The following is a 27,396-nucleotide window of genomic DNA, read 5'->3' as shown; positions in this document are numbered from 1 at the left end:
TATTCATGTATATAGATATACACACATATATATATATATGTTTCTATTTGCTTATCGTTTTTACTTTTCTGTAATATTTACTGTTTAAAGTCCTCTTAAAGAGATTGAAAACTAACTGCTCTACGAAACCGCGGTTCTACAGGGCTTGCTGCCACGACAGGCTGCCTCATCTGACACGAGTCGCTCTTCCTGGAACCCTACCTGGAAAGGGTGTCTGGTCGGGAGTGGGGGCCCGGGGCAAGGCTGCCCGTTTCCCCTCCGCGCGGGACCTGTGCGTCCGTCCTCGCTCGCTCGCAGCTCCCGGCCGCATGGCCCACGTGTTCGTGTACGGGACCCTGAAGACGGGCCAGCCCAACCACCGGGTCCTGCTGGAGGGCGCCCACGGTCGCGCAGCCTTCCGGGGCTGGGGTCGCACGGTCGAGCCATACCCGCTGGTGATCGCGGGGCAGCGCAACGTCCCGCGGCTGCTGAACCTGCCGGGCCGGGGGCGCCGAGTGGCTGGGGAGGTCTACGCCGTGGACGAGCAGATGCTGCGCTTCCTGGACGAGTTCGAAGGCTGCCCGGACATGTACCAGCGCACCCGGGTGACAGTCGCTGTCGAGGGGGCGGGCGGGACCCTGCAGTGCTTCGTGTACACCACGGCCACGTACCCGCCCGAGTGGGTCCACCTCCCGTACCACGACGATTACGACTCGCAGGGGGAGCACGGGCTTCGCTACAGTCCGCGGTGAAGCAGATGAGAAGCGCGAGGGGAGCGGCCGCCCGAGGACCAAGAGCCTGGTGGTTGGAAGACGGCCTCGCTGGGTCCGCACTCGTTGAACGCAAAAGCCCGAGAACACCCTCTGAAATAAAATTCTATTGGGGGGGGGGGGTGCGGGGGGGGGGGAGTGTCTTCTTCGGTGGCAGCCGATTTCCCAAATAATTTTGACATGACTGATAACAAGATTGTTTCCTGAAATCTGTCTTGCTGATGCTGCTTTATCGCTTGCTGCTTAAAGAGCATCATGGGCTTGAACGTACTGGATGAGAAGAACTCAGGATTTTAATTCCTGACGCATGTTATGCTTTTCTTATGTTTTTGCTTTTGTTGTTTGCTTTGCTTTGCTTTAGTCTGAAGATAACATTTAAAATGAATATAAAGACTTTGTGTGGCAGCTAGATTCTAACAGCCCTGCTGTATCAGTTCTGTCTGACCTGTAGCACTGAGAAATTTTTTTAAAGCTGATTTTAGACATCTCAATGTAATAAAAGAACCTCAAGAAAAACACGCTGTATTTTAGAGTACTTCTGAATATATATAACATCATTCTTCATAATCTTCAGATCAGGCTTATACAGAGATTATTAAAGATCACTTAAAACTAGATGTTTTGGGAAATCAAATATAAAAGTATTGGTGCTATTGTTGGCCCTCTTTTTGAGTCTACTTATGTGGTAGAAGGTTCTTTTCATTCTCATCTAGCAAAATAGCAAGCGCCCACTTGCCGGCAGAGCAGCTGAACACCCCAGTTTCAGACGGAAGCTCACGGGAGCGCAGGGCAAGGCGCGGTTCCTGCCCCCACAAGGGAGCAGCGTTTGGGGGCGGGCCTTTCAGAGAAGAACCAACACATTAGTAATTCGTTCTTCAGGCCTGACAGAAAGCTTCGCTTCCAAATACAAACAGCACCTAGAATAATTTTAGCAAGGCACGAAGTACCAATTACTACCCACCTCCACCCGATAATCTGTCAGGGTTAGAGTCAGATCAGCGCACGACTCTGCCTCTGCATCCTTACCAGCAAATGTACGAAATGTATCCTATGAATTTCAGAGCCAGGTGAAAACGCAGCTGCTGGTCCCGAGTAACCTCGTTCTCCATTGGGAGAGCCCACTCGCTCTTCAGCTTAATGGTAGACTGTGATCTTTAACTGCATCTGGCACAAAAGCATGATCGTGATTTTTAGCCCTTTTTTCTTAATTGGAAACTTGCTTCACAAAAACACAGCAAGGCGAGGATGGGTGTCAGCTGATGAGCTGTGGCAGCCCCGCCCACCATCACTGGGCCGGGGGAGCCCCGAGTGGTACCCGCGCCGGTGCCCTGGGACGGGGAGGGGGGGTCGCCCCTGGGGACTCGGGGTCCACGCTCACCGTTAGAGCCACACAGGAGGGATTTCCATTTCCAGGGCCGTCATCTGCGCTGTCTGGGCTTCGAGAGGTTATGAACTACCAGAAGCAAGAGTTAGGTCCTCAAGCAGGATGAAGCAGGTAATCAGGTTACAAAGTGGCAAATGCTAACTTAATGAAACTGAGGGCCAAGAACTGGGATTTATATAAATTTTTAAAAAGGATCCCAATGAAACACTAGTATTTAAAGTCTACTGGCACAGCCCATAGCCTCTTATGTACATTGTCTTCATTCAAAAAAAGGGCAAACTAATATTTAGACAAATGCTCGGTTTTATTGATTTAATTTAGACACTAGGAAATCTCACAGCAGAAGTACAAATCATATGTACAAGTATTTATATCAATAAAAATTTCCATTGGTGATTTTTTGGCAAATGTTGGTTTTGACTATATGTGGAATAAATATGACCATGTAAAATCTGCTACACAGGGGTGTTCCTGCAAAACGCTTGAATAAATTGAGTGTGAAAGAATAATAATACAAATGGCTAATTAAATTGGGTGATGACTGAAAGGCTATAAATACTTCATTCCAGTTCCACGAGCAGATCTCCTTCTGCAACTGTGTCTCCAGCTTTACAATGCACCGATTTCACCTTGAATTCAAAAAAAAAAAAAAAAAAAGAGGGGAGAGTAAGAATTATTAACTAGACCAGGAGGAAGCAATCTCGTCATCCATTTCTGGAAATGAAGGGACAGCCTGGCGGGCTTCGGAGCACAGATAGAACACTCGGAGGTATAGGGCGTCCATCAGAGGGGACCTCAAGCACAGGGACGTCCTCCTCGCCGCGGGCTGTGACTCACCACCTTCCCCTCCTTATCTCTGTCGGTCCTAAAAGCCGCTGGTCATTTGTGCTGTCCTTTGCACAGGGTGCCCTCGGGGGTCTCAGCTGGCAGTGATGATGCTGGATGAGTCCCCACACCCGGGAGAGTTAATGGTGTACTTAGTGTTAAACAAACAAACAAACAAACAAACCCACTCACAATTATACAAGAGTCAAAACAGGTACTAATTAACAGGAGAAATTCCCTAGCCTGACCGGAAGCCTCCTTCTGAAGGGAAATGAAATTCCTCCGAGCACGAGCGCGTGCTCTTGCTGGCGCGACGTGGAACAGGCACTGGGCTCCCGTGACGCTGCCTCCGTGCCCTTTCATTCCACGGATTTCTCCCGATTTTAGTCAACTTCTGCTTTCCCAAATTTGTGTTCACTTTTAAAACTAGAGACAGTCATTTGACTTGGAAGTTCTTGCTGGGGCATGAAGGTGAATGATGGGTTGGAAGTTAATTGGCCGTCTGGGCAAGCGGCAAACGGGAAAAGTGCCAGAGACGTGGGGTTGGGTGCCCTGGCCTGTGTCCCCGCGGCTCTGCCATGAGCTAGCAGCGGCGAGAAGGGCCTTCTCCCCTAGAGTTCCAGCCCGGGGTCTCTCGGGACGAAGAGAACCTGTGCAGTGACACTTGAAAGGCCTCGCTCCACAGGAGCTATTTGCACTGAAGTGGCTGCTTTTTATGATCTGAAGCCACCGGTGTTTTTATAGGATGTATCTGTCATGATGCTGCGATTCCAGAGTGGAGGACCTGCTTCCACTGTGAACGGGCCCCGGGAGGAAAACGGGCCTCTCGAAGCAGAAACTGCCAGCCCCAGGCTCAGGGGCCCGCTGCTCCTTGCCCTGTGGGGCAGGGCTCGAGCCGCCAGGGCAGGGCCAACGTGCGAGTTCACCCAGAGCCCATCACCACCCTGACAGCAGCAGGGCCTCCCCAGCAGACCCAGGCCCCGAGGACACAGACCACGCGGACGGGCAGGCTCCTGGCTCCTTCAGGGAGCTGAGGCCACGTTCACTTTGGCGCCAGTGCCTCAGTCCAGCACACGGGCCGCTGCTGTGCATCTGATGTATATTCTGGGTCCCCCAAACGAGGCCAAGTGCTCACCACAGAGGGGAAAGCACGTGACAGTAATGCAGCGTAAATGCTGACTAATCCCAAGCGACAAACAGAACAATTTTTACAAGAGCAGAAACCAACGCTTTCTTGTTCATTTGTTCTTAAAGGGTCATCAGGTATGGAAAGCAGGATTCCCCCGAAGCCGCAGAGCATGCCAATCTCCTCTCCCAAACCCCGAGGAGACTGGGTGCAGCCGTCTGATGCCCCTCCGGCCTGGTCACACGCTGGGCCTCTGCCCTCCTGGCTGGGGCTGGACTGGGGCGTCCCCCTCGGCCTGTTCTCTGAACATGGGTTTCACTTCCTTTGGGGGAGGCAACTGGAGGCTGCGTCTCTTCTGATGCTTCACTTGCAGCTGACAGTACCTTCTGCCAGGACACCCACTGTCCCCACGGCTCAGTCGCGCCTTCCAGGACACAGCCAGCCTACGCTGCTGTCCCCACCCCACCCGACCTGCCCCGCCTCTCCTCGCTCCACCATGCGGTACTTTCAAACCAAACCATCCTTCAGAAAAGGATCATTCTGCTACAAGTGGTGTCTTTCTAGTCGCAGGAAGAATAATGAAGTTATTGCTTAAAAGGACTTTTCTATTTTCTTCAATGAGAAAATTCATTTAAGAAGTTTTACTCTTAACAGATTTCAGTACTAATACATCTTTTTTTCCCTCCCTAAATCGTTAAGTCCCACGCGTGGATGTGGGTCTTTCAGCTCCTTTTTTTTTTTTTTTTTTTAAATTTATTATCCATTTATCTATTTTTGGCTGCGCTGGGTCCTCGTTGTGGTATGCGGGATCTTTAGTTGCAGCATGCGGGCTCTTAGTTGCGGCATGTAAGCAGGATCTAGTTCCCCAACCGGGGATCGAACCCGGGCCTCCCGCACTGGGAGCACAGAGTCTTACCCACTGGACCACCAGGGAAGTCCCCCTTTCATCTCGTCTTGATCTAAAAGTGAATTGTTCTCTTTGTGAAGAAATTATCTTGAAGAGTTGCATTAATTTTTGCAATCTCTAAAACCATTTCCTGCTGTGTCACCTAAGTCTCAGATAACTAACTGCCTCTAAGACAGATGTAAACATTAAAAATTAAAGACCCCTTAATTCGAAAGACATTAAGGTGAAGAACAACTGTCCTTCGACTCCCTGGATGTCACACAGACTCTCCTGGAAGGCCTGCAGGTCACATGGATGCAGAACGTAGGGTGCCCCGATCGCAGCGCCCTCGTCCGCAGGAGGGAGAGGCTGGGAGAGACCCCCTCCGCCGTCCCCCTCAGGCCCCAACCGTCCAAGATTCAAAGGTGGAGGTTCTGCTTCCTGTCACAGCGGCCTGGGCTGGTGGGACCTTGGGGGCATACCTTGCCAGTTTTCCCAGCTGTCATACTGTTCTGCATCTTCATGGCTTCAATCACACAAATTTCCTGACCTTCTGCTACCTGGAAAATGAACAAAAAGTGGACAGAAGTTTTAAAAGCATTTGAATTTTGCAACAATGTTCAAGAGTGAGGCCATTAAGATAATCTTTTTGTCAAATGCTCTGAAATATAATCCAAACAGCAGCAACAGCCTCTAATACTTCATATTCCAAGTACATCTTTGGGGGACCGCAGAGAAAGGCCATTCCCTCTATCAAGTCCTTGTTAGAAAAACATCCCTGATATTGGAGGTTTTGGGTGCTGCTTGTGGGACCTCCCCGGGAATCTCTGCATCTGCCTCTGCCACAGAGCTGTGGCAGAAATGGAATGCCTTCCACTCACGTGAAACGTCCAGGATTAGCACGTCTCTACGGACAGAAAGATCTGTGGTTTCCAGGGGCAGAGGGAAGGGGGGGGAGTGCTTGCGGGTGGGTGCAGGGGTTCTCTGGGGGTGATGAAGTGCTCTAAGATTGACTGTGGCGATGGGTGCACAATTCTGTGAACAGACAAAAACCACTGAAGTGCTCGCGTTAAAGGGGTGATTGTATCGTACTGTGAACTTTCTCTCAGTAAAGCTGTTAGCAAACAATGGAGTTTCTGTCTGCAGCCCTGGGGCGCTGGGAACCACAGCCAAGCACCCAGGCCGTGGGGACCACTCTCCCAGCCTTTGCACGACATGCCAAGGACTGACAACCAGGTGGCTCCCAGAAAGTGCCTTCAGGGAGTGATTTCTGGAGCTCCACCCATTCCTTGCAAGGAAGCTGGTAGCTCCCAGGGGCACTGGCTCAAGCTTCGTGCTCAGCTGTTTTGCCTTCCGGGGTGAGGGAAATCCAGGCAGAGCTGGGTATAAATCCCCTGGGGTTAAACCTGGGCCTCCCACCCAGGAGTCAGCTGTGACTAAAGGCCCTTCTATCTATTCTCCTTTCTCTGCCCTTGATGGGTAAGCACCAAGGAGCTGGGCTTGCATTTTTCTCCTATCTTTGTGAAAAGGGCCTTGCAGTCTTTGAAATGGGAGAGTTGAATTTCCTGGGGCACCCGGCTGTGTGGGGTGCTGGTGGGCCTCCTGGCGTGGGGCTCCTGGACCCTTGTGCTCATCCAGCGTTGCGGAAGTGCCTGGAGAATCTTCTTTCCTGAAATCCCCAGATGATCTCCAAGCCCCCCTCCCGGCCCCCCGTGGGGCACAAGCTGCCTCGCTGGCATCAGGACCGCCTGAGCCCTATGCGTTCCTCTCCTCTGCTGATCAGGTGGTGGGCTGCTTTTTCCTGGCACAGAAATATAGGAAGAGAGGGGATGCCAAAGCTTCGGTGCTGGCACGGAGGCGACACTGCGCTGGAGAGTTGGGCACACACGCCGCGCTCGCGGCCCGTTGTGACTCACCGTCACCTGGCACCTGCATTCCAGAGAGCGGAGAACTAACTTGCTAGGGTCGCTCTTCAACATGCAGAGGGAGAGCAGTGAGGGAGGCTCCAGGGCAACGCGGGGCCCAGCTGGGGTGTCCAAACAGCCAGCCCTCAAGGCGTCATTTCCGAGCCTTTTTCTCTCTTTTCAGAGGCAGGCAGGGACCAGGCAAGATGAGAGGAGGGCACGTCCCCAGAAGTAGCGCCTGCCATGTAGCTCCACACGCAAAATGCTGGCGGGCCCGGGGCACGGCGCTCAGGCAGAGGCTGAGGGTCCAGAGCCGGCCTCACGCAGCAGCAGCCCCACCCAGAGACGGGGCATCTCGGCATCAGGGCCCGTGGCTCTCCGGGAAATGGATCTGATAGTCAGCCACGGAAATTCCATCCAACAGTCAGTGATCGGCTCTGGGAACTCCTTCCTCACCGACGGACCGGTGCCCGCAGTGGGCGGCTGCGTTCGTTCGCCTCGCCCCCTCCCCCAGCCGGGCCTCCTGCGCTGGCGTCTGAGCGCCCAGGGCCCGTCTGACCAGCCCCAGCCCCGCGGGCTCCTCTCGGGCGGGCGTGAGCTTGCCCTCCTGCAGCTGCTCGGCCCACAGCTCAGCACCGCTGGCCAGGACGCTCTGCGGGATCTTTACGTAAGTGAATTCGCAGTTAAGGCGACTGTGAAAAGGAAACGAATGAAGCTGGGAGATTTCCAGTGGTCACTAAGGGGGCGGAGACCAAACTGACAAAGATGCCCATAAGAAACGGGCGGAAGGACGGCCGGGCCCCGGGCCACAGCCCCACTCCAGGCCCGAGCTGGCCGGGCTGGAGGTGAGTGAGAGCAGGGCCCGAGAGCCTGGGAGCAGCGGGAGACGGACGTGAAGCTTCTGGGGCTCCACTGTCGCTGTCCAGTGACCGCCTTCCCCGGCAGCTCTGCGTGCTTGTGGCGAGGGTGATCTGCAAAGAGGTGACACGCAGGCAACTGCGAGTGGTCGGTCCCCAATCATCCATCAGAAAAACAAAACCTATGGTTTAGCCGGAGATAATCCGGGAGACGTGGGAAAGTCCCCCAGGTAAAACACCCCCTTCTCTCAGACTGTGTCACTCTGGCAATTTGATTAAAAGGGCTTCAGAGAAAGTGCCTGCGGATTGGAAGTGCCAACCTGCTGCCAGACGGGCAGCGCTGGCTGCCCTGAATCTGGAACCATCCTCGTGGCTCTGTCGTCCTTTTCTTTCCTGTTTCTTCTCCCTAGTTTCTTGCCCTGTTTCTGCCGGTCTCTACTTATATTATTTGGTGGAAATTTAAGTAATTCATTTCTCTTTCTCCGTTCACTCACAGCAATCTGCTTTGTAGTTTGTTTTTGCTCATTCGTCCCTAAAAGAGAAAAAACTCTTGGAAGTTGATCCTTGATGTTCCACCAAATAGTGAGACACATTTCGGTCAGCAGAGACATGTCATACGCGCACGCACGCAAAACACATATACACACATGAACTTGACCTAAATTCAAGCGATTTCATTCCTCAAAAACCGAAGTCAGGGAAGCAAACACAGTACACACTGTACGTCAAAGAACACAGACGGGGCTGTAACTGGGGGCTGCTCCACCACCCTGCTGGGCCCCCGAGGGCCGCAGTTCCAACAATAACCCGGACAAAATGACACAGGCCTCTCACCTCAACAATCTGGAAGCCTCCTGGTCCAGAGGTGCCTGCCCCCTCCCCTGCCCTCCCCGAGCTCCGGAAGGCACTGGAAACACCGCCTGGATTCCCCCGTGTGCTCAGAAAGCGGGGACATTAACTGGGTGAGCAGAGAGGGCGCCTCCACGGCCAAGTCTCCCTCGGACAGCGCGCACCCAGGGTGCAGCCACTGCAGGGCTTGTGGGCGCACACTTCCCCAACGCTCTGCTGAATCATCGCATGACGACTTAATGATTGTGACAGGATGTCTCCAACATCGGGCTTACAAAATGGTCACAAGCCTCGCAAGTCTCTTTGATAAACCTACTCAGCCTGATGTACTTCTCCGCTCCCTGTCTAATTGGTGTAAAGTTTGGAGGTCTGAATCCTGTATCTTTCATCCGGCTTATTGCGTCCTCTCCTTTGACATGGGGTCAAGGTTCACATTCGCATCTGATTATCGGAGCGCACTCATTAAGCGGGAGCCTGCCTTGCCCCGAAATGAGTAAGCTGGGGAGAAACCTCAGCCCATTTACTCAGCGGACTTTAGCATGCTTGGGAGGCCTGAATGTCACCCGGCACAGCTCTGTGCTGCAGAGTTTCAGACATCCCCAGCTGATGATTAATTGCGAGTGATGGGAAATAAAATCCAGCAAAGCCAGCTGCTTGCCACGGTCGGCAAAATGGCTCTGATGGATACAGGCTGCCAATTTTCCAGTTTTACTGGCAAGTCTTCCAAGTGTAATTAAGGGAAGTTATAAATGATATGGAAATCTATCAAGTTCCATTTATTTTCAGAGGACTCTTTCCCCAGAGACTTTTATCTTCAAGCTTATAGTCTGCTTTGTTGTGCTAACGATTTAAACCACTTCTTATTTCTGATTAAAGCCCCCAATATCCTCTACCAAGTTTGCTTTACTCCTTCCCCAGAGATTAAAAGACACAGAACCTTCTCCAGCACATGTCCCTCTGGGACAACATGCTATAAGGCTGGGACACATTTGGCAACTTGTATAGTTCAAACTGCAAATGCATGAAGAAAGCCCCAAGAAGGTGCACGAAGAGAAAGAGAAGAGAAGGGGGGAGAAAGATCTCCACCAAACATAAAAGGAAGTCCCCAAAGTACAGACTTGAAAGCTGTGCTCAGGACCAGATATTCATCAGAAGGTGGTGTAGCTCACTAATGTTATTTGATTTGGAATAAAAGCATGAAAATGATGGCAAAGGCCTAAAATTGGAGATGTAAAGGATGACTGCACAGTATTCCATTTCTCAATTTCATCCTTCAGAGCCACAAAATGGGGGTGATACAGTGACGGGATGAGATTTACAGTAACAGCTGTGGTCTTCCCACACAAGGGAGGCCCTTCTAATGGGCTAAGGTCTGTTTTGAACAGACGGGGAGAAACAAAACAAGGTTCCCTGTTAAGAGTGTGCAGTCATATTTCTGATAAAGAAAATGTTTATGGGAGTCAGATTTCCTCCAAGACAGTCCCTAACCCTCTTTTGTCGTCCACAACCAGGGCTGTTTTAAAGGTGTTATCCTTTAGATACAGGAAAGAGGCCATAAACGGCATGGAGGGTTTTTCCCCCGTAAGCCTACTCTCTAGCAACTGTAAAGGATGCATAGGAAACTGTGCCAGTGGCATATGGCTTTCTACTGTGCTAAACGTTCATACAAAAGACAGGTTCATCAGTCATTGGAGTATCTGGATAAAAAATTAGCTCCTGATGGATGGTATTTTGAGCTTACCTGCTGCTAGTACATTACCAGAGAAACACAGGTTTTGAAACCCACATGACATTAGAAACTGCAGACCATGAAATACGACACGTGCAGGAGCACATAATGTACGCCAGATTATACAAAATAATAAATAAGCTATTTAAACCCTCTGCCTAAAATTGGGCCCACTGCAAGGAACCCTGGGTCACTTCTACACAGGCCAATTAATGCACAGCATCTGCTGTATAGAAGCCGGGCATGAAGCACTTCCGAATGATTTCAGCAATTAAAAGAGAACTGTTTCCTGCCTGTTCAGACAGCAACTGTTTCAATGCAAGAGTGAGCACCAAATCACTGTGCAGCTGAAAAATTAAGTCCCCTTTTTCGGGGAAGAGGGGTGGGTGGGAGGGAGAATTTTTATGGAAAAAGGAGCCTCCTTTTGTTGTCCTACATTCTGTGTTTTCTGCCAGATTAGACAGAAGGCTCGGAGGGTGCAGCGGCCGGCCGCAGTCTCCCCTTCTGCGGCGCCGGCCACCCGAAAGCAGGGATCAACATCAACCCTGCTGCCGACTCCACACAAGTGAAAATCCTTCAGTTACGGTTTTTAAGGTTGTGCTACTTAGAACACAGGTGCCTGAATGCAATGCATCTTAAGGCCCTTAGATCTGAAGAAAGACGCCGTTAACAGCCACAAGGAAAAGGCACCTCGGATTTGGTTAAAAGGCCCTGGCGAGGATCTGAGTATAATAACTTCCTCTTCCTGAGCCGGTAAGATAGGCTGGTTAATATCCCCTGATACTTCCTGAAGAAGAAACATGCGTTCCCATCCCAAGATCTTCGTGTAAAGAGGGTGGGAGAAGAGACCCCGGGGAGACAGGGCAGTATGTAAGCAGTGATGGAAGGAACCATCATCGAATTACAAAGAAAAGAGAGGGCAGGTGACAGAAACGCTGCCAAGCCCCTCATCCGCCGCGTAAGGCCTCCCTGAGCGGGTCTGATCACCAGCGACTCACTCGGGAGGGTGCTGCTGGGGCCTCCTCAGCCCCGCCCCGCCCCCCGGGGCTTCCTCCCTGGATGTGCACTGGGCGTCAGAGCTGGGAGCCGGGAGCCGAGAGGCTCGGGGAGAGAACACAGAGAGGCGGCCAGTATAAAACGAGCCCAGTTTTTCCGAAAATTCCTTAAAACGAAGAAAATTACTACTCCCTACCACCCTCTAAGTTAGCTCAAAACTGGAGCCAGAACCTCTAAGTTACAAAGAGAACCAGTTAAAACTGATGTCATTTATTGTACCTTTAACAAATCAGTCTGGACCCTCGACCTCTGTGAAGTAGGCTGCTTTAAAGGACTCAGTGAAATAATGATTTTCTTAATTTATTAATTTTTTTTTTTTTTTTTTTAGCAAAAAGGTGAGAGGAGATATTTTGAATCTTGTTAAGGCTGGGGACTGTCATCTTCAACAGTGTTTAAAACAAAGATAACATACCCTCTAATTCCAAGTAGATCCTCCCTTCAAAAATAAAATCAAATGCCAAACTTGTAGAAGACTTGCCTACAATATTTACTGATTGATCTATAAAAATATTTTATCTTATATTGATAATTATCATTAAGTTAAACTGTAAAAATTCCCAAATTGTTACCACCAACAAAAATTAATCATAACATTCAAAAATAAATGTCATCTGGAAAAGATAAAAAGGCCAAATTCAGGATAGCCATTACCTCTGAAGAGGGCAGGACAGGAATTCTCCTGGGGAGAGGCCACGGGGCAAGTTCACCGTATAAGCAATGTTTTATTGTTAAATAAAATCTGAAGCAAATATGGTAAAGGTGAGCAGAGAGCATATGAGTACTTGTATTATTCTCTACAACTTTCTGTATGTTTGTAATATTTCATAACTTAAAGTTTAAAAATGTTACATAATGAATGCATGAAGCTATATACCTGCTTTGGAATACAATCTGAGGTGTGGGTGAAAAACTGGCACCTCGTCAAATAAACCATTTGAATAACCACTGCTATAAAATATGGAAATTTAATCACTGCAATTACTTCACGAGTGTAAATCGAGGCATCCAGAAACTGGAAAATCTATCAAACAGCTGAGCCAAGACCTCTGCCAGGGAGAGATGCAGCTACCGATACTGGGCCTCGTGAAGCCCACAGGTCACTGGCAGACAAGCACCTCAGGAAGGCCCCACCCGGCCCTTCCCATGGGGAAGACCTAAGGGCAAGGGAGGCTTCAAATCCTGCTTCTTCCAGAAATGAAAAGAAAGGTCTCATGCCAAGTTTATTCTCAATTTCCCCTACATCAGCTGTAAGCTCAGTTACAGATGGTTTAGGGACAAAGGGCAGGTGTGAATATCGTTCTCTGAAACAGGGCACCTGTGTCTCCAGAGCGGTGGTGTCCCCCTGCCTGGAGGCCTCTCCCCAAAGGAGCACGTGCACGGAGGAATATCAATCAGGGGCGAAATCTGGGTGGTTCTCCCAGAAATCATTACACAGTTTCTGTTCTCCTTGGTGCACTTTTACAGCATATACCACCACTTTTGCCTAAGACATTGTTCATGAGAACAGCAATCTCGAACAGCTAATTACCCTTCTGCTAAAGGTCAATTCCGTCATCAAGCGGATCTTCCTCATCTTAGCCCCGCAAAAATACTCCAAATTCTGTCTTACTAACATCAAACGGACTAAGTGGTAAGAAAAAGCAGCAACAGGTACTTAATATCCATCTATTATTTTACCTGGTCTTACAAACTAATAACTCACAATATAATAATTAAGAAAGAAGGAAATGTAAACGGGTATACAGCCTGCTTCTGGTTCATGTCTCACTTAATTTGTGATGTTACTAAGTAAGATGAATATTTCTGATGCAAAGCTGAGATGAGTGCAGAATCTAAACGTAACTAGAAACCATCTTAATTAAATGCAATATTAAAATATCCCCACGGGTTGCCTCATTTTTATTTTTTGTTTTGTTTCTGATATCAAAGTCAAAACGAAAATTGTGCCACAAACTCAGCAGCTGTAAGTCTAATGCTGGGAAAGAAATGTATTCAGCATTATTCCGAAAGAATATATATTTTTAATATTTTTGTTCAAGGAATCATAAAGATAGAAGTTTAAAAACTTAATACACGTTATTTTTTAAATGCTAACTTTGATTATAGAAGTGCCCCTGGTTTATGATATTATTAAATGTACAGAAAAATAGGTAGTTTTCAAACTGAAATGAAAATCAGTTATTGTAAAAATATTTTCAGAAGGCAGACAAAAAAGGCACATAGGAAAGGCATATAAAAGTCATTCTTGGCAACTGTTTCCTGAATTACATGTGTGATTCTAGATGTTCTCAATCCACTCCGACGTCATTTCTTTCTGGTTTGCGTGCTTGTATGCATTTTACTGCTTATGAACTGGCATCCCCTCCCGACATACTCAAAAAGGTTATTATACAATCATTTCAGAAATGATTTTCCTACCACATTTAATGTTAAATAGCAGGCAACAGACACTGAAAAAGTATTAGCGATGTTTGCTGGGTGAACTTGAAACAAGCACTTAAGAGTAAAACCCAGCTTCTGAGCTGAGAGGGAGGGGGGCCTCTGCCCACAAAGCTCTCTGAGCACACTGGCCGATTCCAAATGGCCACCTCGGATTATTTCGTCCTGAGCTTCTGAAGCTCTGTTAACGCTATTTACTTCGCAGAGCAGATCTGTCCTTCATTGTCTATGACACTTCTGTGGAGCAGGTTATCGCCAGGCTCACCACTGTAAGATTTGTCAAGTTTTACTTATGCTAAATATAAAAATTACAGATAACTGGGATTTAAACTATAAAAAATAACATTACAAAGAAAAATAGAATACTTGTAGCCCCTTAGCTGTGTTTTTGGTCCTTGTTTGCCTTGAAAATACACAGAGATGACTGATTCCGTTATCTTCCTACTGATAAGAGTGGAACCTGGCTCAGCTAGTGTTATTGCTAAAGGACAAGACAACACGCCCTACAGTGTTAAAATAATCTTAAACCGCAAAACTTAAAAGCTACAAGTGTTATTTTCTTATAATGGCCTCAAGTATGTGCCGTGCCTTAGGTCCAAGGAAATTTTTGAGTGTTTTAATTACACAAGGCAGATTTAACTCTAGAAGTTGTTGTAAGAGCCGACGATTAAACATCCCACCCCCTGCTTTTGGTTTAGCTATTAGCAGTTTGGGACACTTTTCACAAATAATAACTCAAGGGAAAATACTGTCTTATCAAAACACAATGGTACAGAATATGGAAGGAAGTTCTGCCAGGACCAAAAGTGGCACTGGAAGCTGGAGAGAGGAATGAAAGCAGGCCTTCCGTGACCAGCCCAGGCACATGCGTGTGCAGAGCATTTATTTACAAGGAAGGCGACCTGGAGACCAGGAGGCGGTTCAGCAACCCACCCCCCAACCCCCCACGGTGTGCTCTGACTTTAGAGAAATACATAAAATAGAGGCCCCAGTTCCTTCTCAAATCAAACCAGTCTTGAATACCCACGTTTAATTATCAGTGGTGGTTTCCAACATCTGAGCTCCCCCCATGAACCAAGGACTAACACCACACTGTTCCATTTCACCAAAATGCCTAGCTTTCCCACGTTAACTTATTAACCGGGAAATGGAAAGTACGAAGGCTCAGCCCTTCTGGTATCTGGAGCAGCTGCTGGCAACAAGGAGGCTGCAGGCCCCCTGCTCTCCAGGGAGGGGAGCCGACAGCCTGAACTGCCCCCTCGAGCTCCCAGCAGGGGCTGCCACCCCCTCCTCCTCCCTCCTCTCAGGTTCTGTCTGACTCAGGTGTTGGAAAAGTGAGGATTTCAGTGAAATGTATATTTTTCTTTTTCTAAGCACAAATGTGATTTTATAATTAAAGCCACACAGTTAGGACCGACAAGCTCAGGATGGCTGTACACAGCCTCTGTGGCTTCTAGAATAAGCTTAAGGAGGAAAATGGAAAAAAACAACAAAAACCTCTCCCGCTGTTTACCAACCTACACTTCTAGTCACTAGGAGATTGTCCTGACTGCTCTGGTAATGTAGTGAGTGTAGACATTCTTAACGTCAAGGCCAAGGGGCTGTCTTCTCAGGGCCCTAATCCTTCAGAACCAAGAGATACAAGACAAACCCCTCCCCGACATTCAACACAGAATCTTCATTAAGCATCGCCTCTCCCAAATCCTTAACACTAGCGTGTTTGACAGTCTTAATGAGTGTTTTCTTCCAGCAATGTCAATGCTTTCAAAGTAAGCCTGACAATTCACAGCTCCTGAACCTCTTTTATGCTCTTCTAGAAAAGCTGGTAGTTGTTCCGTTTCTATATCATCAGGTAAAGCAACTGTTGAGTCAGTTTTCCAACTTCACATATCAGTTTCAGGGCTAATCATTTAAACAACTGAAACTGATCATTTTTTCTTAATATTCATCTACTGTAAGTACTTTTCTAGAAGCTAATGCCAACCAACTACATGAGTTTTCCTCAACGTTATTTTACTTACGTTAATAAAGAAATACAGAGGCAGTTTTAATGTAGTATTTATAGGAAAATATATAAACTCCTGTGACATAACTGAAATACAAAATGGGATCACCGTATCATCCATTAAAGACGGTCTTGTTTGGATGTTATCTTCCGGCACATAAACAAAAATGTGGGGACTTAAGCGCTCCCTAGAAACCTTCTGGTTACGTCTTTGTCTTCTATTTACTTTTGCTGCTGATCAATAGATTTCTATCTATGCGCTGCTACAGTGAATGTATCCTTTTGTCCATAGCATGCTACCTTGAGACTGAACATGTGAGGAAATATTAACATTGCTTTGATTTGTGCCTTGATGTCACAAGGTCAAGATGAAAAAATTCAAACTGTGATCCTAAATTTTATTTCGGAAGTGCTCTGGTACTATACAGATTACGGAATTCACTTTCCTTAGTACCCTTCCTATTTATTCCAGAATACGTGCAAAAAATTCCCCCATCGGGGGATCATTTCTTGGCATGACTTCTCTAAGGATGCTTAAACCACAGAGAGCTAGAGAGTAAACAGAAATTTTAAATGAAACGCTTCCTGAACACTAAATTTGCCAAAAAAACAATGAATCTGGCCTTATTTCTGTTCCAGTCCCCGGTCATTTGGGAGGAGAGGCACTCAGAGATATTGTTACTAACCTAACTCAGATGTGAAACTGTTGGACAAAGAATGCACAAAAGCTCCTCTGCTGTTTTGTGGGGTAGTATGACTCAAGAACGAGATCCTGCTTCAGTCTGCAACAGCCCCGAGACACACACACAGACACACAGACACACACAGAAGTACGGTCCTTACCAGGTCCCCAGGCTTGACAGAGACGGCCACCACCACGCCAGGCATTGGGGAGCGCAGAATACTGCTTGTGTCCTCAGCCGCTTTTTCCAGCATAAATTTGTTCAATTCTGCGGCGAGTTTGGTTAGGATATGCACCTTGTACTTAAAGGGAAAAGAAAGTGAGATTAAATGATGAACTTTTCCTCAAATGTAGCATTCATTCAAAATCAGTTTTTAGCTTTTAAATTACACCATCTCTCAAGTCAAGTGGTTTTTCATGATTGTACACAAAAGCAAAATATATTAGTTTGTTCCTGCCATATGTTGTGAGCCAGTTGTTTAAGAAATTTCTTGGAAGTAGAACTACTCCGGTAATTAATTAGTGATAAATAGTAATCATCCTGTATCTTTTAAGAAAAACACCTCAAAACTTTATAAAGGAAACAGTGAGAATTTCCTTGTTTTCCCTTCACCACTTAGAAACTTATCCCAATTGACACAAATTCCGCAGCTGGGCCAGCCCACGGGAGAAAGGGGTGCTGCCAGCAGACACCGGTAGGTGGCAGCAGACAGCCGTGTCAAACTGCCTGCTCCCCGCAAGACAGCGGCTGGACTATGTATCAGTAAGTTAAGACAAAGGGTTTTGGTGTTCATTTTGGGCAAAATAATATTTAAAAATGCACATTTTTTCCAGTGACATAAAATGTTATGTTCACGATTGAAAAAGTTAGCTTTTCTTTTTAGGCACAACACTACGTGGTCTTTCCAATGTAACAAGATGGTTAGAGTTGATAGAGATGAAATATAATGTGAATATCCTCTGCACTAAGAGGCAATAATTCTAGATTTTAAAACCACTGAAAGAAACATGATCTGCAGGGCTTCCCTGGTGGCGCAGTGGTTAAGAATCCGCCTGCCAATGCAGGGAACACGGGTTCGAGCCCTGGTCTGGGAAGATCCCACATGCCGCAGAGCAACTAAGCCCGTGCGCCACAACTACTGAGCCTGCGCTCTAGAGCCCGCAAGCCACAACTACTGAGCCCACGCGCCACAACTACTGAAGCCTGCGCGACTAGAGCCTGTGCTCCGCAGCAAGGACAAGCCACCGCAGTGAGAAGCCCCCGCTCGCCGCAACTAGAGAAAGCCCGTGCACAGCAAAGACCCAACGCAGCCAAAAATAAATAAATTTTAAAAATAAAAATAAATTAAAAAAAAAAAAAAAAAGATCTGCACAGCCCAGAACTTTAACGGCACATTTTGTAGGTGGCTCTCAAATAATGAGGGGGTACATTAAACGCAGTTCAGCCAAACAGAACATTTCTAATAAAGGGAATTTCTGCCTGGCGGGAAAAATCCTAGATCTCTGTGAATAAACACATGAGCCACAGTTTGCTCTGTTCAAACAGAAACAAAATAACATGGCCGGAGGAAGTGTTACCTGGTGAAGTTGGAACCACCACCTGAAGATTTTCAAATTTCTACCAAAGTGCGTTTCCCTGGGGGAAGACAGACGCAGTATCCGGGCAGCTCCATTTTGTTCGGAAGAAGCTGCTGTAACTCAAAGCCTCCTGTGGGCGTCGTGATGGCAGGGAGGCACCAGCAAAATGGAGTCACCCTTAACTCTGCCCAGGGGCGGTGAACTCTCTGAAGTGTGCTCTCTACGGGGCCTGTTTCAAAAGGCGTGGCGGGAGCGCCCACAGAAGAGCTCCGATGGCCTCAGTTCCAAGCAGGTTTGCGACACCGTGACAGCTTGAATAGTAACATCTTCTGCATGTTTCTTTACTCCTGAGTGTGTGTTTTGCAATCAAGACGTACAAGTGTCTGCCAGTTTCTGAAGGATATGATCCTTAAGTGAAATTACAGTGCAAATAAAAGCTTTTTGCTCCTATTAAAATTCATCTGAGTCATACATAAGTGGTGAGGGAAAAAAGCAAGGAGAGTGCCTTCTGCTGTCAGTCTAATAAACATTCTGGGCAGAGGGGCTATTTATCAACGACGGATTGTACCTCAAAGTCCTTCATTAAATCTATGGGAGGGGGGGGCTACAGGGAGAGGGGAGAATATAATGGTACCAAATCGCACAGTTTTAGTATCTGTGCTCTGTCTGCCTTGGAGAAGAAAATCCAACATCACTAGAAGCATCGGGGTCAACAAAAAAAAGTCCCTTTTCTGGCTGGCGCCATCCTGTGCGGCTCCCCCTCGTGACTGCTCAGCGCTGGGCCCAGTTGGCTCGTTCTCCCCGGAGCGAACAGATCTTTTTTCTTCTTGTTTTTCGCACAATTTGACTTCAACATGTGAACTCAGGGAAAGTATCTTTCTACACTGAGGACAATGTGACTTATCACATTTCACCACAGTGGATATACCCTTAAAAACTAATTTTAGCTATATCACAAACAAGCCTTAATATAAATAAAATGCTAAGACTGTCCCAAGCTCCATGTCTCCCCAGAAATGACAAGATCCTGACTAAAACTGGATCCTTTTACTATTTTTATAATTTTCATATCTTTGTGGATTCCTTTCTCTGTAGGACTCCTGCTTTGCTTGGAAAGAGATGTAAAAGAGTCACAAAACTCAATGCCTTTAGATGCAGTCTTTGTTACTGATGAGATGTCCCTTTTCCTTTTGTATTTGTTTATTGTTCTTAAATCTGTTTGGGGGATAAGCGACTTATTGTAATCACAAGTAAAAAATAACAGCGGCGTAAGTGCCTCAGGAGAGGCCCTGTTGCACATAGTTGGCTGAGACATGACCTTTCTGAATATAAAAAGAGGCGGCAGAGAGAAGGTTCTCTTTTTAAGACTACCTTTGATGTTGTCCTGACCTTCAGCGTGCCCACACAAACACGGCTTCTGGAAACAACCCCTTGGCTGGCGGTGCAGTGGGGCACGGGGCGCAGGCCAGGATGGGAGCTGAGCGGAGAGCAGCATATGGGCCCATCAGAATGAACTGCCTGGTGAGAACCGTAAAAGCTTTTCGATGCCCCAGAAAAGAAGTCATTTAAGAATGTACACTAGGGCTTTCAGAGCTTATGATCAAAACTGCTATTTATTGGTTCCTCTGAATTCTAAGGGGGCACGGACAGAGCAGCCGACGGGGTGAGAGATTTCAGGAAAATGCCCCGTGACCTGTGCAGACTTCGATTTTATGCTAAATATTTGAATATTCCTCATGGGCTCCACAGAACTTTCCTGGAGAGTTTTGATTTTCAGTTGTTGTTGTTATTGTTTTCAAGCAGAGAGACCACCAACTCGATGTTTTGGGGGTGGGAGGCCAAGATGTTAAAGGCTCGTTGGCGGGACAGAGAAGCACAATCCTGGGAGAAGCCGGAAGGTTCTCCCTCTGCAAGGTCTGGAGAAAGGTCAGCAAGCAGGATTCGAGCCTGCTTGCTGGGGGGGCCGGAAGCTGAGCTGCTCCCGGGCTCATGAGGATGCAACCTCACCCTGGGGGTGTAGGGAGGTGCTCTCCAAACCACAGTCAAATTGTTAAGTTCTCGAAAACACACCTCGCAGTGTAAGCTGGAGCAGAGGACGGGTGCTCCCCGGGCTCCAGCTCCTCAACCCACAGGGCACCACAGGCGGGAAAGAGGCCTTACCTGATAACCTAACTCTGGCCAAATAACCCCAGCCCCGGCTTCTAAGCAAATTAATTTTGTGGTGTCTGCAATGTAAAACCATGTCTGACAAGAAAATTTCTCCCAAAAAGTTCAAAAGAAAGAGAGAAAAATCATACCAGACGTAAAAAGGATCAGGAAGAAAACTATAAGAGATGGACAGTTAAAAGGAACGCAATGGAATTGTTATAAAAATGAGCATACAGCTCTTAACAGGGAACCTGACCACGGGGAAAAGGTGGGCGGCAGAGCCGGGCGGCTGCTGGCGGAGGAGAGGGCCAGTCCTGGTTCTGGGGGGAGAGATGGCTTTTTAACCAGACTCGGTTAACGAAAACATCCTGCCAGTGGGCATGCCCAGCCGTGCCCTGCACACACCCCACTCGGCGCCCCGGGCAGCAAAGAGCCCTCATGGCGGACACGCTGCCCTCAGATGGTCACACGACACACCGTCCTGCTGGTGTCCGTGTTAGTTTAGCACATGCATCTCCTCATGGGGCTTAAATCCCTGCTTCTCCCCAAGGCCTCCAGATCCACCGGCGGTGTAACACACCCCACGTGCTCACGTGCTTGTTAGACTCAGGGGTCTGGGGGCCCCTCCAAGAGGAGTGCGTCCAGTTTGTTTATGTATTTTTTCAGTCGCGATTTCAGAGCCTCTCCTGTCCTTCCTCGTAAAGTAGGCTCAGCTCTGGTTTTCTTCCCTACGTCTTTCTCCCCATAATGAGGAGCATACACATGTACAGCTGACGCACTGCTCATGCTTTTTCACATCGACTGTGGGCCCGCTCAGCCAACACGGACTCAAGGATAAATGATGAAGCTTCACTGTCAATTACTTTTCATCAATTATCTTAACATCCTGAAGCACTGGCCTTAGACTGTACGTCGACCTTCACTAAGTAAGGTGGCAAAAACATTTCTTCCAATACAAGGATCTCTTCTCATTCAAAGTTTTACACCTTCTGTCCCAAGGGTCTCCAACCCTTAAGCTGTGTCTTCATTTCCACCACATGGTAGTGAGAGCTAACACTCAGATGCTCCTCTAAAAGTCTACTTTCCTGACTCTGAGCCAGAGGTAAACTGTCAATGTTTTTAAAGTGACAGAAACGACTAGATGCAAAAATGAGGATGCATCTTTGAAAACATCGGTGTTTCAGAAAAATAGGGGGGAAAAAAAAAAACCCCACAAGATATAAAGCATTTAGGTGGAATTAGAACTGTAATTCAACCTTGTTTTCCTTTCCTACAGTCTTCGTGGGATACATAATTAACACTGGCGGAAGAACAAAGCGAGGGTTCCAAGCCAGGCAAAATACATTCCCCCTCTACTTCAGCATCAGGCCCTACAAAACCAAACCAACAGAAATGTTCACGAAACAATACTGAAAGCACACAGAATTAAAGCTGGCGCTGTCCTGCTGGAGGTACACCCAGGCGAAGAAGGGGGAACGACCAGACAGCAGTTAGAGCGCCTGGCACCGCCGCAGTCACCGGGGCAGCCTGTTAGCGTAACGCTGTGACAGCTCCATCGGTAAGGTCTCAAGGTAGCTGTCAATCAAGGATGCATCATTTAATCCAGCAGCACTCGGAGGACTCTCTCCGACAACCCACATGACAGCATATCTACAGCTCTATTTATATCAGCACCCAGTTGTGTTTACAATGCTGTTGTAATTAGAAAAGATGCAACAGGCAGCAATATTATTGAGATCTCCATTTTGCAGTACTGCCCTGTAAAGTGTGATCTTGCTTCACAGAGTCATGCTAAATGACAAAAGGCTACTTTCTTCCATCTCCCAGCTCAGACAGCACTTCATTTGCAGCTATCTATAATTAGATTAATGGTGTAGTGCAGTACAAAGCAGGCCCACTTCACATCAGATAGCATATGAATTAGGACAAACACTTATTTCAATTCCAGGCAGAGAAAGCAATGACTGGGGTATTTAGCATACCCTTTATGGTGGAATGAGATGTTAATTGTGTACCATTACCTCTAAACTGCTTGCTTGTTGTATAAATCACTGTGCTAATTGATGCAGAGATAGAAATGTAGCCACAGGCAAGAAAGCAAAGGAATGAGGGCTGAAGATGGTGGATAAAGGATTATCGAGTAAAACCATATGGAGATGAGGTTCCTTTGAAACCTCTCCTTTCTGCCCAGGAACAGGATCTCTTAAAAAGTACAGAAGAACTCTTGAATCAGGAAAGAAAATTTAATTTTTCGCACTTCTTTTTAAAAACACAAATTTCTTTTAAAAGTTCCTAGCTGCCAGAAATCCAAATAAGAGGCAGGAGGAATTAATCTGAATATATGCTTATAAAAATACGGAACGCGTAGTTTTCAAATAGTTGGAGCACCCTAACAGGGCTTCTGGATCATCGGTTACTAAGTAACACTTGGAAACTACCTGAAGCAGATGTTTCTCTGTTACACATCCACAGGGCAAAAATAAGTTTTCCCCAAGACTTGAGGTTGTTCTTGTAGACCAAAGCAAAATACAAAACAAACCTGTGCTGGTTTAGGAGTGTGAAAATGAAACCGCACAACTCAGATGGGACTTGAAACCACGGTCTTTTACTTGAGATCACACATCTCGTCTCAGGACTTAATGAAGCTCAGGTTCTTTAAGTCTCATCGCAGAAAGAATTCAGTGAGAGACAAAGTGATAGGTAAGAAGTGGATTTATTACATTATAAAGCAACTATACTCCAATAAAGATGTTAAAGAAAAAAAGAGAGAGGTGGATTTATTTAGAGAGATACACATTCCATAGACAGAATGCAGTCCGGCTCAAAAGGCAAGAATGGCCTTGGGAGAAACACACTCCACAGACAGAGCGTGGGCCATCTCAGAAGGAGAAAGGCCCCGAAATATGGGGTGGTCAGTTTTTATGGGCTGGGTAATTTCATAGGCTAATGAGTGGGAGGATTATTCAGGGAAAGGGGCGGAGATTTCCAGGAGGTGGGCCACCGCCCACTTTTTGATCTTTGATGGTGGGCCTCGAAACTGCCATGGCGCTGGTGGGCGTGTGGTTTAGCATGCTAATGTATTACGATGAGCGTATAATGAGGTTTAAGGATTTACTGGAAGTCCAATCTTCTGCCATCTTGGACCTAGTTGGTTCTAACCAGTTTTTGTCATGTCCTATGTCTATGTCTCATTCTTTTAAAGGTTGTACCCTGCCTCCTTCCCTCCCATTTCAATAAGATTTTAATGATGTAGAAGCATTTACTGAGGATGTGAAGCCAACAGAAGAGAACCATTTTTATCTGCCATTGAAACAATGGTAATGCCATCACCAAAACACTCAAATCCGACTACTGCAGTTCGTGATTTCACATCAATAGGGAGGAACGAGAAAGGAGATCTGTATTCTTGTTTTTTCTTTTTTTCCCTAAAACTAGCAAAAAATAATAAACAAAAGCACATAATAATTTAAAATGCTGCTCCTTCCTTGTTAAAATGTCCCATTCAGCACGCAACAGCTCTTATCAGGGTAAAATGAGCATCTCAGAAGCACAAATACAGACACCAAATGCTACACTCAAGAAGTCCAGCTGTTAAAGATCCATAGATAAACGTGCTCTTCGGAAGCTCATGTGTTCACAATTTTTTTAAATAGCAAAGCAACAATAAGGTGCAAATTACTGCTGTGCACTTTTTCACAAATTCAGCTGCTTAGTAATTAGCACCGTTATAACAAAACTTTATTATGGTAAAGTTAATAGTTCAAATTCTCAACTTGATAGTAACAGTTAATACATCCGTCTATTGCAAATGCACATTTAAGAAATACTATATACGGTTTAGCCTTGTGAAATACAAATACCATATTAACGTGCAAGACAATAAAACAAGGTCCCAAGAAACTAGAACGTCTCGTTCAAGTTATCACCTCTGCAACTTGGGGGGAAAAGTCCGGCAGCTCCTTGGTTGGGGGCAACAGAACACCTGTATTGCAACTGCAAAGTCAACAGTTTAAGGTCTGGGTCATAATGCTAAATAATACTTAAAAAAAAAAAAAAAAAAAAAAGCAACTCTGAAGAAACATCAAGGGCCCTTGAAATGGAAACAAATGCCAGCAAAGTAAAGAGAGTGAGCTACCCTGACATAAGGCCTCCCAAGCGTGCAGCAAGGTGACACAAATGGAAACGCACTGAAGGAAAGCTCTGGAAGCAGGGTAAGGGCCCGCTCCTGATCATTAATCACTTGCTTAGACCACCTAAACCAGAGCTGCCCAGCCTACAGCAAAACTCCGACACACCCCTCACTTGTGGGTCAGCCACGCTGGTGTTAACAGGAAAAGATATATGGCTTCTGATATTGCGTCCCAGTTCCTCAGCATTTGCTCCCTTTAATCGAAAAAGGCAGTTAAACACAAAGTAAATCATTCAGTTAGGTTAGCCGTTTAAGGACATGCAATTGACACTGTCAATATGCTGCAGTGACATAATGTGTCACTTTCAACACGTCCAACTACATTTATGAATCAATCTAGCCTCAAGGTTTCATTTTTTAACTGCTAAGTTGGTTCTTGAACTTCAATGCACCACAAGGAACCTCGACGGCAGTAAGGAACAATCTCATTAAGGACAGTGTTTGAGGGAAGAATCACAAAAATAGAGATGGGAGGAACATTCTAACAAAATAAAACAACAAAAATGCATGAAGTCCATTTCAGCAACTCACCTTTCAAAATGCTGGCTAAAAAGGGAAAGGTTTCCAGAAAAAAACTTAAGGCTAATATGAAAACCTTTGATGAAATGAGTTAGTAAGTTTGTGTACATCTCCAGCTAGTTCCTAAAATACAACATCCTCTGGAGAGGGGATGTTGGTCAACAATGCAAAAATCTAACCTAATTTTTCTTATTGTGTGTTTTAATCACAAGGGTCCTTCCAATTCTAATATCCTAAGATAAGCAACTTTCCTTTTTTAACAATAGCGCTGAAAATTAAATTGAAATTAATTAAATATTAAACATTAAATCCAGCACTTAATAATAGGATTTATTTCCTCAGTTGGGCTCCACTGAGGTTACTTTCCTTGTAATTTGAAACACTTGTGTCTTAATACAAACCCAAAAATGATGGAAAAGAAAAAAAGCTACTGTATGGGGAGCCAGCCCCACTCCCAGTCTGCAGGGAAGGGGAGCTTGGAGAGCAAGTCATCAGCGGGTTCCTGAAGCAGTCTGTTAATGGGGCAACTTCCCTGGAGCTGGGCGCCGTGGGACGCTGTATGCAGGTGTGCCCTGATAAAGGCACCCAGCCTCTGCTTCGCCCAGGTGCCCACAAGCTGTCTAACATATGCCACAAAGGTAATTTGCTGGGATAAGTGGCACTTTCCCATCCACAAAGGCAAGTCCATTGACAATGCACTGTACAGAACTCACAAAATAGAACATGTGCGTTCTGTTCCATCAGGAGCCTCCGTGACACGTTATGACTATAATGAGTCATTTCTTTCTATTCTACACAAGAAAAATATTATAGATCTTTGAAAGCCTTGTGCTCAAATAATACCAGCTAACATCTATTAACATTACAGGCTGTTTCTATTCTGCATCCTGAATTGCTTTATGTAATTACGAGTTTATAAGGTATTTGGTAAACCAGTTAAGAAGGTGCCTTTTTAAAGCACTGTATAATTTGGGGTACAACGAAACGTTCTCTTGAAAATCTATAATTAGGGCAGCATCAGCTTACAAAGAAGTACAGGAAATGTTATAAAAACACAATTATGTAAATAAGCACACAGGTAGGGAAGTGTACCATTTTGCTATGTCCCCACCCCTCTTCTCTTCTCCCCTTCTCTGTGAATTATTCTTTGCTCATCTCAAGTTAAAGTAATGCTGTCTACAGGGTGCAGAATAAGCAAACTTTGGGGAAGAGACTTTGGGGAGCGTGGCCTTCCCTTGCAAATTCTTCAGTGCTGAGTCGGAGCACCAGAGGCCTGGGAAGTGTGCCAATGCCAGGAACTCTTCAACAATGCTTTGACTTTACAAGGATTTTTTAAATGAAAAAATATTTTTGCTATTATGCATTCACTGAAGAAACTCAGAATCTAATACACCAAAATGCTGGCTTATATGGGTCAGAAATGCAGGAACTAAAACATGTAAAGATAAAGCAAACAAAGCTCAAGATGACAGTACTACCATGTAGTAAACTGTTGACCAAGAAGATCAAAGCAGAAAACAACTAAAGAGAATTATAGCATGCCGCCCCAAAATATGCCCCTTTTGGTGAAAGGACTGTTTTGAGCTGAAAGCAATTGGCTCTCTATCCTCTCCTTCCTGTCTAAAAGTTGGACATAAATGTCCTCTGTAAAGGTGTCTCCCTCTCCCACACCAGGAGAAGAACCACTCCAAAGACAACTCTTATCACCTGAGAGGACTCTTCTCTGCATAATAAACCTTACTAAACAGCCTTTTTAAAATCACACATTTCCTAGTTATCTTCTCACAACTTACCCTACCCCAGAAGCCCCAAACCCCTTTGTCTAACCTCTTCTCCACACTGTATTGCCCTTTGTTGAGATGGTATACAGCCCCAAATTCTCACTGCCTCAAGCGACATTTCTTTATGAACTCCCATGTATATGTAATATAATCTACTTTTTCCCCTCTTGTTAATCTGCTTTGTTAGTTTAATTTACAAGGCTCTAGGCACTGAATGTAAGAAGACAGAAGAGAAAGTTTTCCTTCCCTACACAGCCCAGCAACCACTGGTCCAAATTACTGGGAATGATCTCTATCAGGGGATCTCTATTGCTTAGCAATTTTACAGCTTAGAATTCTGACATATCTTAGAAAATTTAACCAGGGCTACTAAATGGACTTCTGACGTGCTACATATTGTGCATTACAAAGAACATACAACACTGAAGGTAGATGAGACCTGAAAAGCCACGTGCCAATCGAGGGAACAGGAGGTATGGCTGTCACATTGGAAATGGCAAAAGTGAAAAACACAAGTCTTCGAAGCCAAATGACCTGAGTCTGACATCACCTTTTGGCCTACTGACGTAACTCCTCAGAACAAATTTCTTCATTTCTAAAATCAAGATAATAATTAAATGATTAAATCAACAAAGATTTGCAAAGTAACTAGGAAATGCCTGACAGTAACTATTCACCAAATATTATTTC

General features: G+C 46.1%; 2 protein-coding genes across 14 annotated transcripts in view; one reads left to right on the top strand and one right to left on the bottom strand.

The window, feature by feature from the left end:
• Nucleotides 1–4,869, top strand: part of GGACT (gamma-glutamylamine cyclotransferase) — a 59,477-nt gene extending 54,608 nt beyond the window's left edge. For 11 of the 12 annotated variants that reach the window (XM_036831155.1, XM_036831153.1, XM_036831160.1 and 8 more), the window contains one exon: nucleotides 143–922. In XM_036831155.1, coding sequence (XP_036687050.1) covers nucleotides 143–731 — 589 coding nt within the window. In that variant the 3' untranslated portion in view covers nucleotides 732–922. Of the gene's footprint in view, nucleotides 1–142; nucleotides 923–4,212 lie in introns of those variants that run through there. The other variant, XR_005017152.1, reaches the window with a different exon arrangement.
• Nucleotides 1,074–27,396, bottom strand: part of PCCA (propionyl-CoA carboxylase subunit alpha) — a 373,229-nt gene continuing 346,906 nt past the window's right edge. For both annotated transcript variants that reach the window (XM_036831147.1, XM_036831149.1), the window contains 3 exons: nucleotides 16,653–16,793; nucleotides 5,453–5,530; nucleotides 1,074–2,762 (listed from right to left, as the gene is read on the bottom strand). In XM_036831147.1, coding sequence (XP_036687042.1) covers nucleotides 2,694–2,762; nucleotides 5,453–5,530; nucleotides 16,653–16,793 — 288 coding nt within the window. In that variant the 3' untranslated portion in view covers nucleotides 1,074–2,693. The remainder of the gene's footprint in view (nucleotides 2,763–5,452; nucleotides 5,531–16,652; nucleotides 16,794–27,396) is intronic.

This window comes from Balaenoptera musculus, chromosome 18 (genome assembly GCF_009873245.2).
Source record: "Balaenoptera musculus isolate JJ_BM4_2016_0621 chromosome 18, mBalMus1.pri.v3, whole genome shotgun sequence".
NCBI classification, from domain to species: Eukaryota; Metazoa; Chordata; class Mammalia; order Artiodactyla; family Balaenopteridae; genus Balaenoptera; species Balaenoptera musculus.
This window is presented reverse-complemented; position numbering and strand designations above follow the sequence as displayed.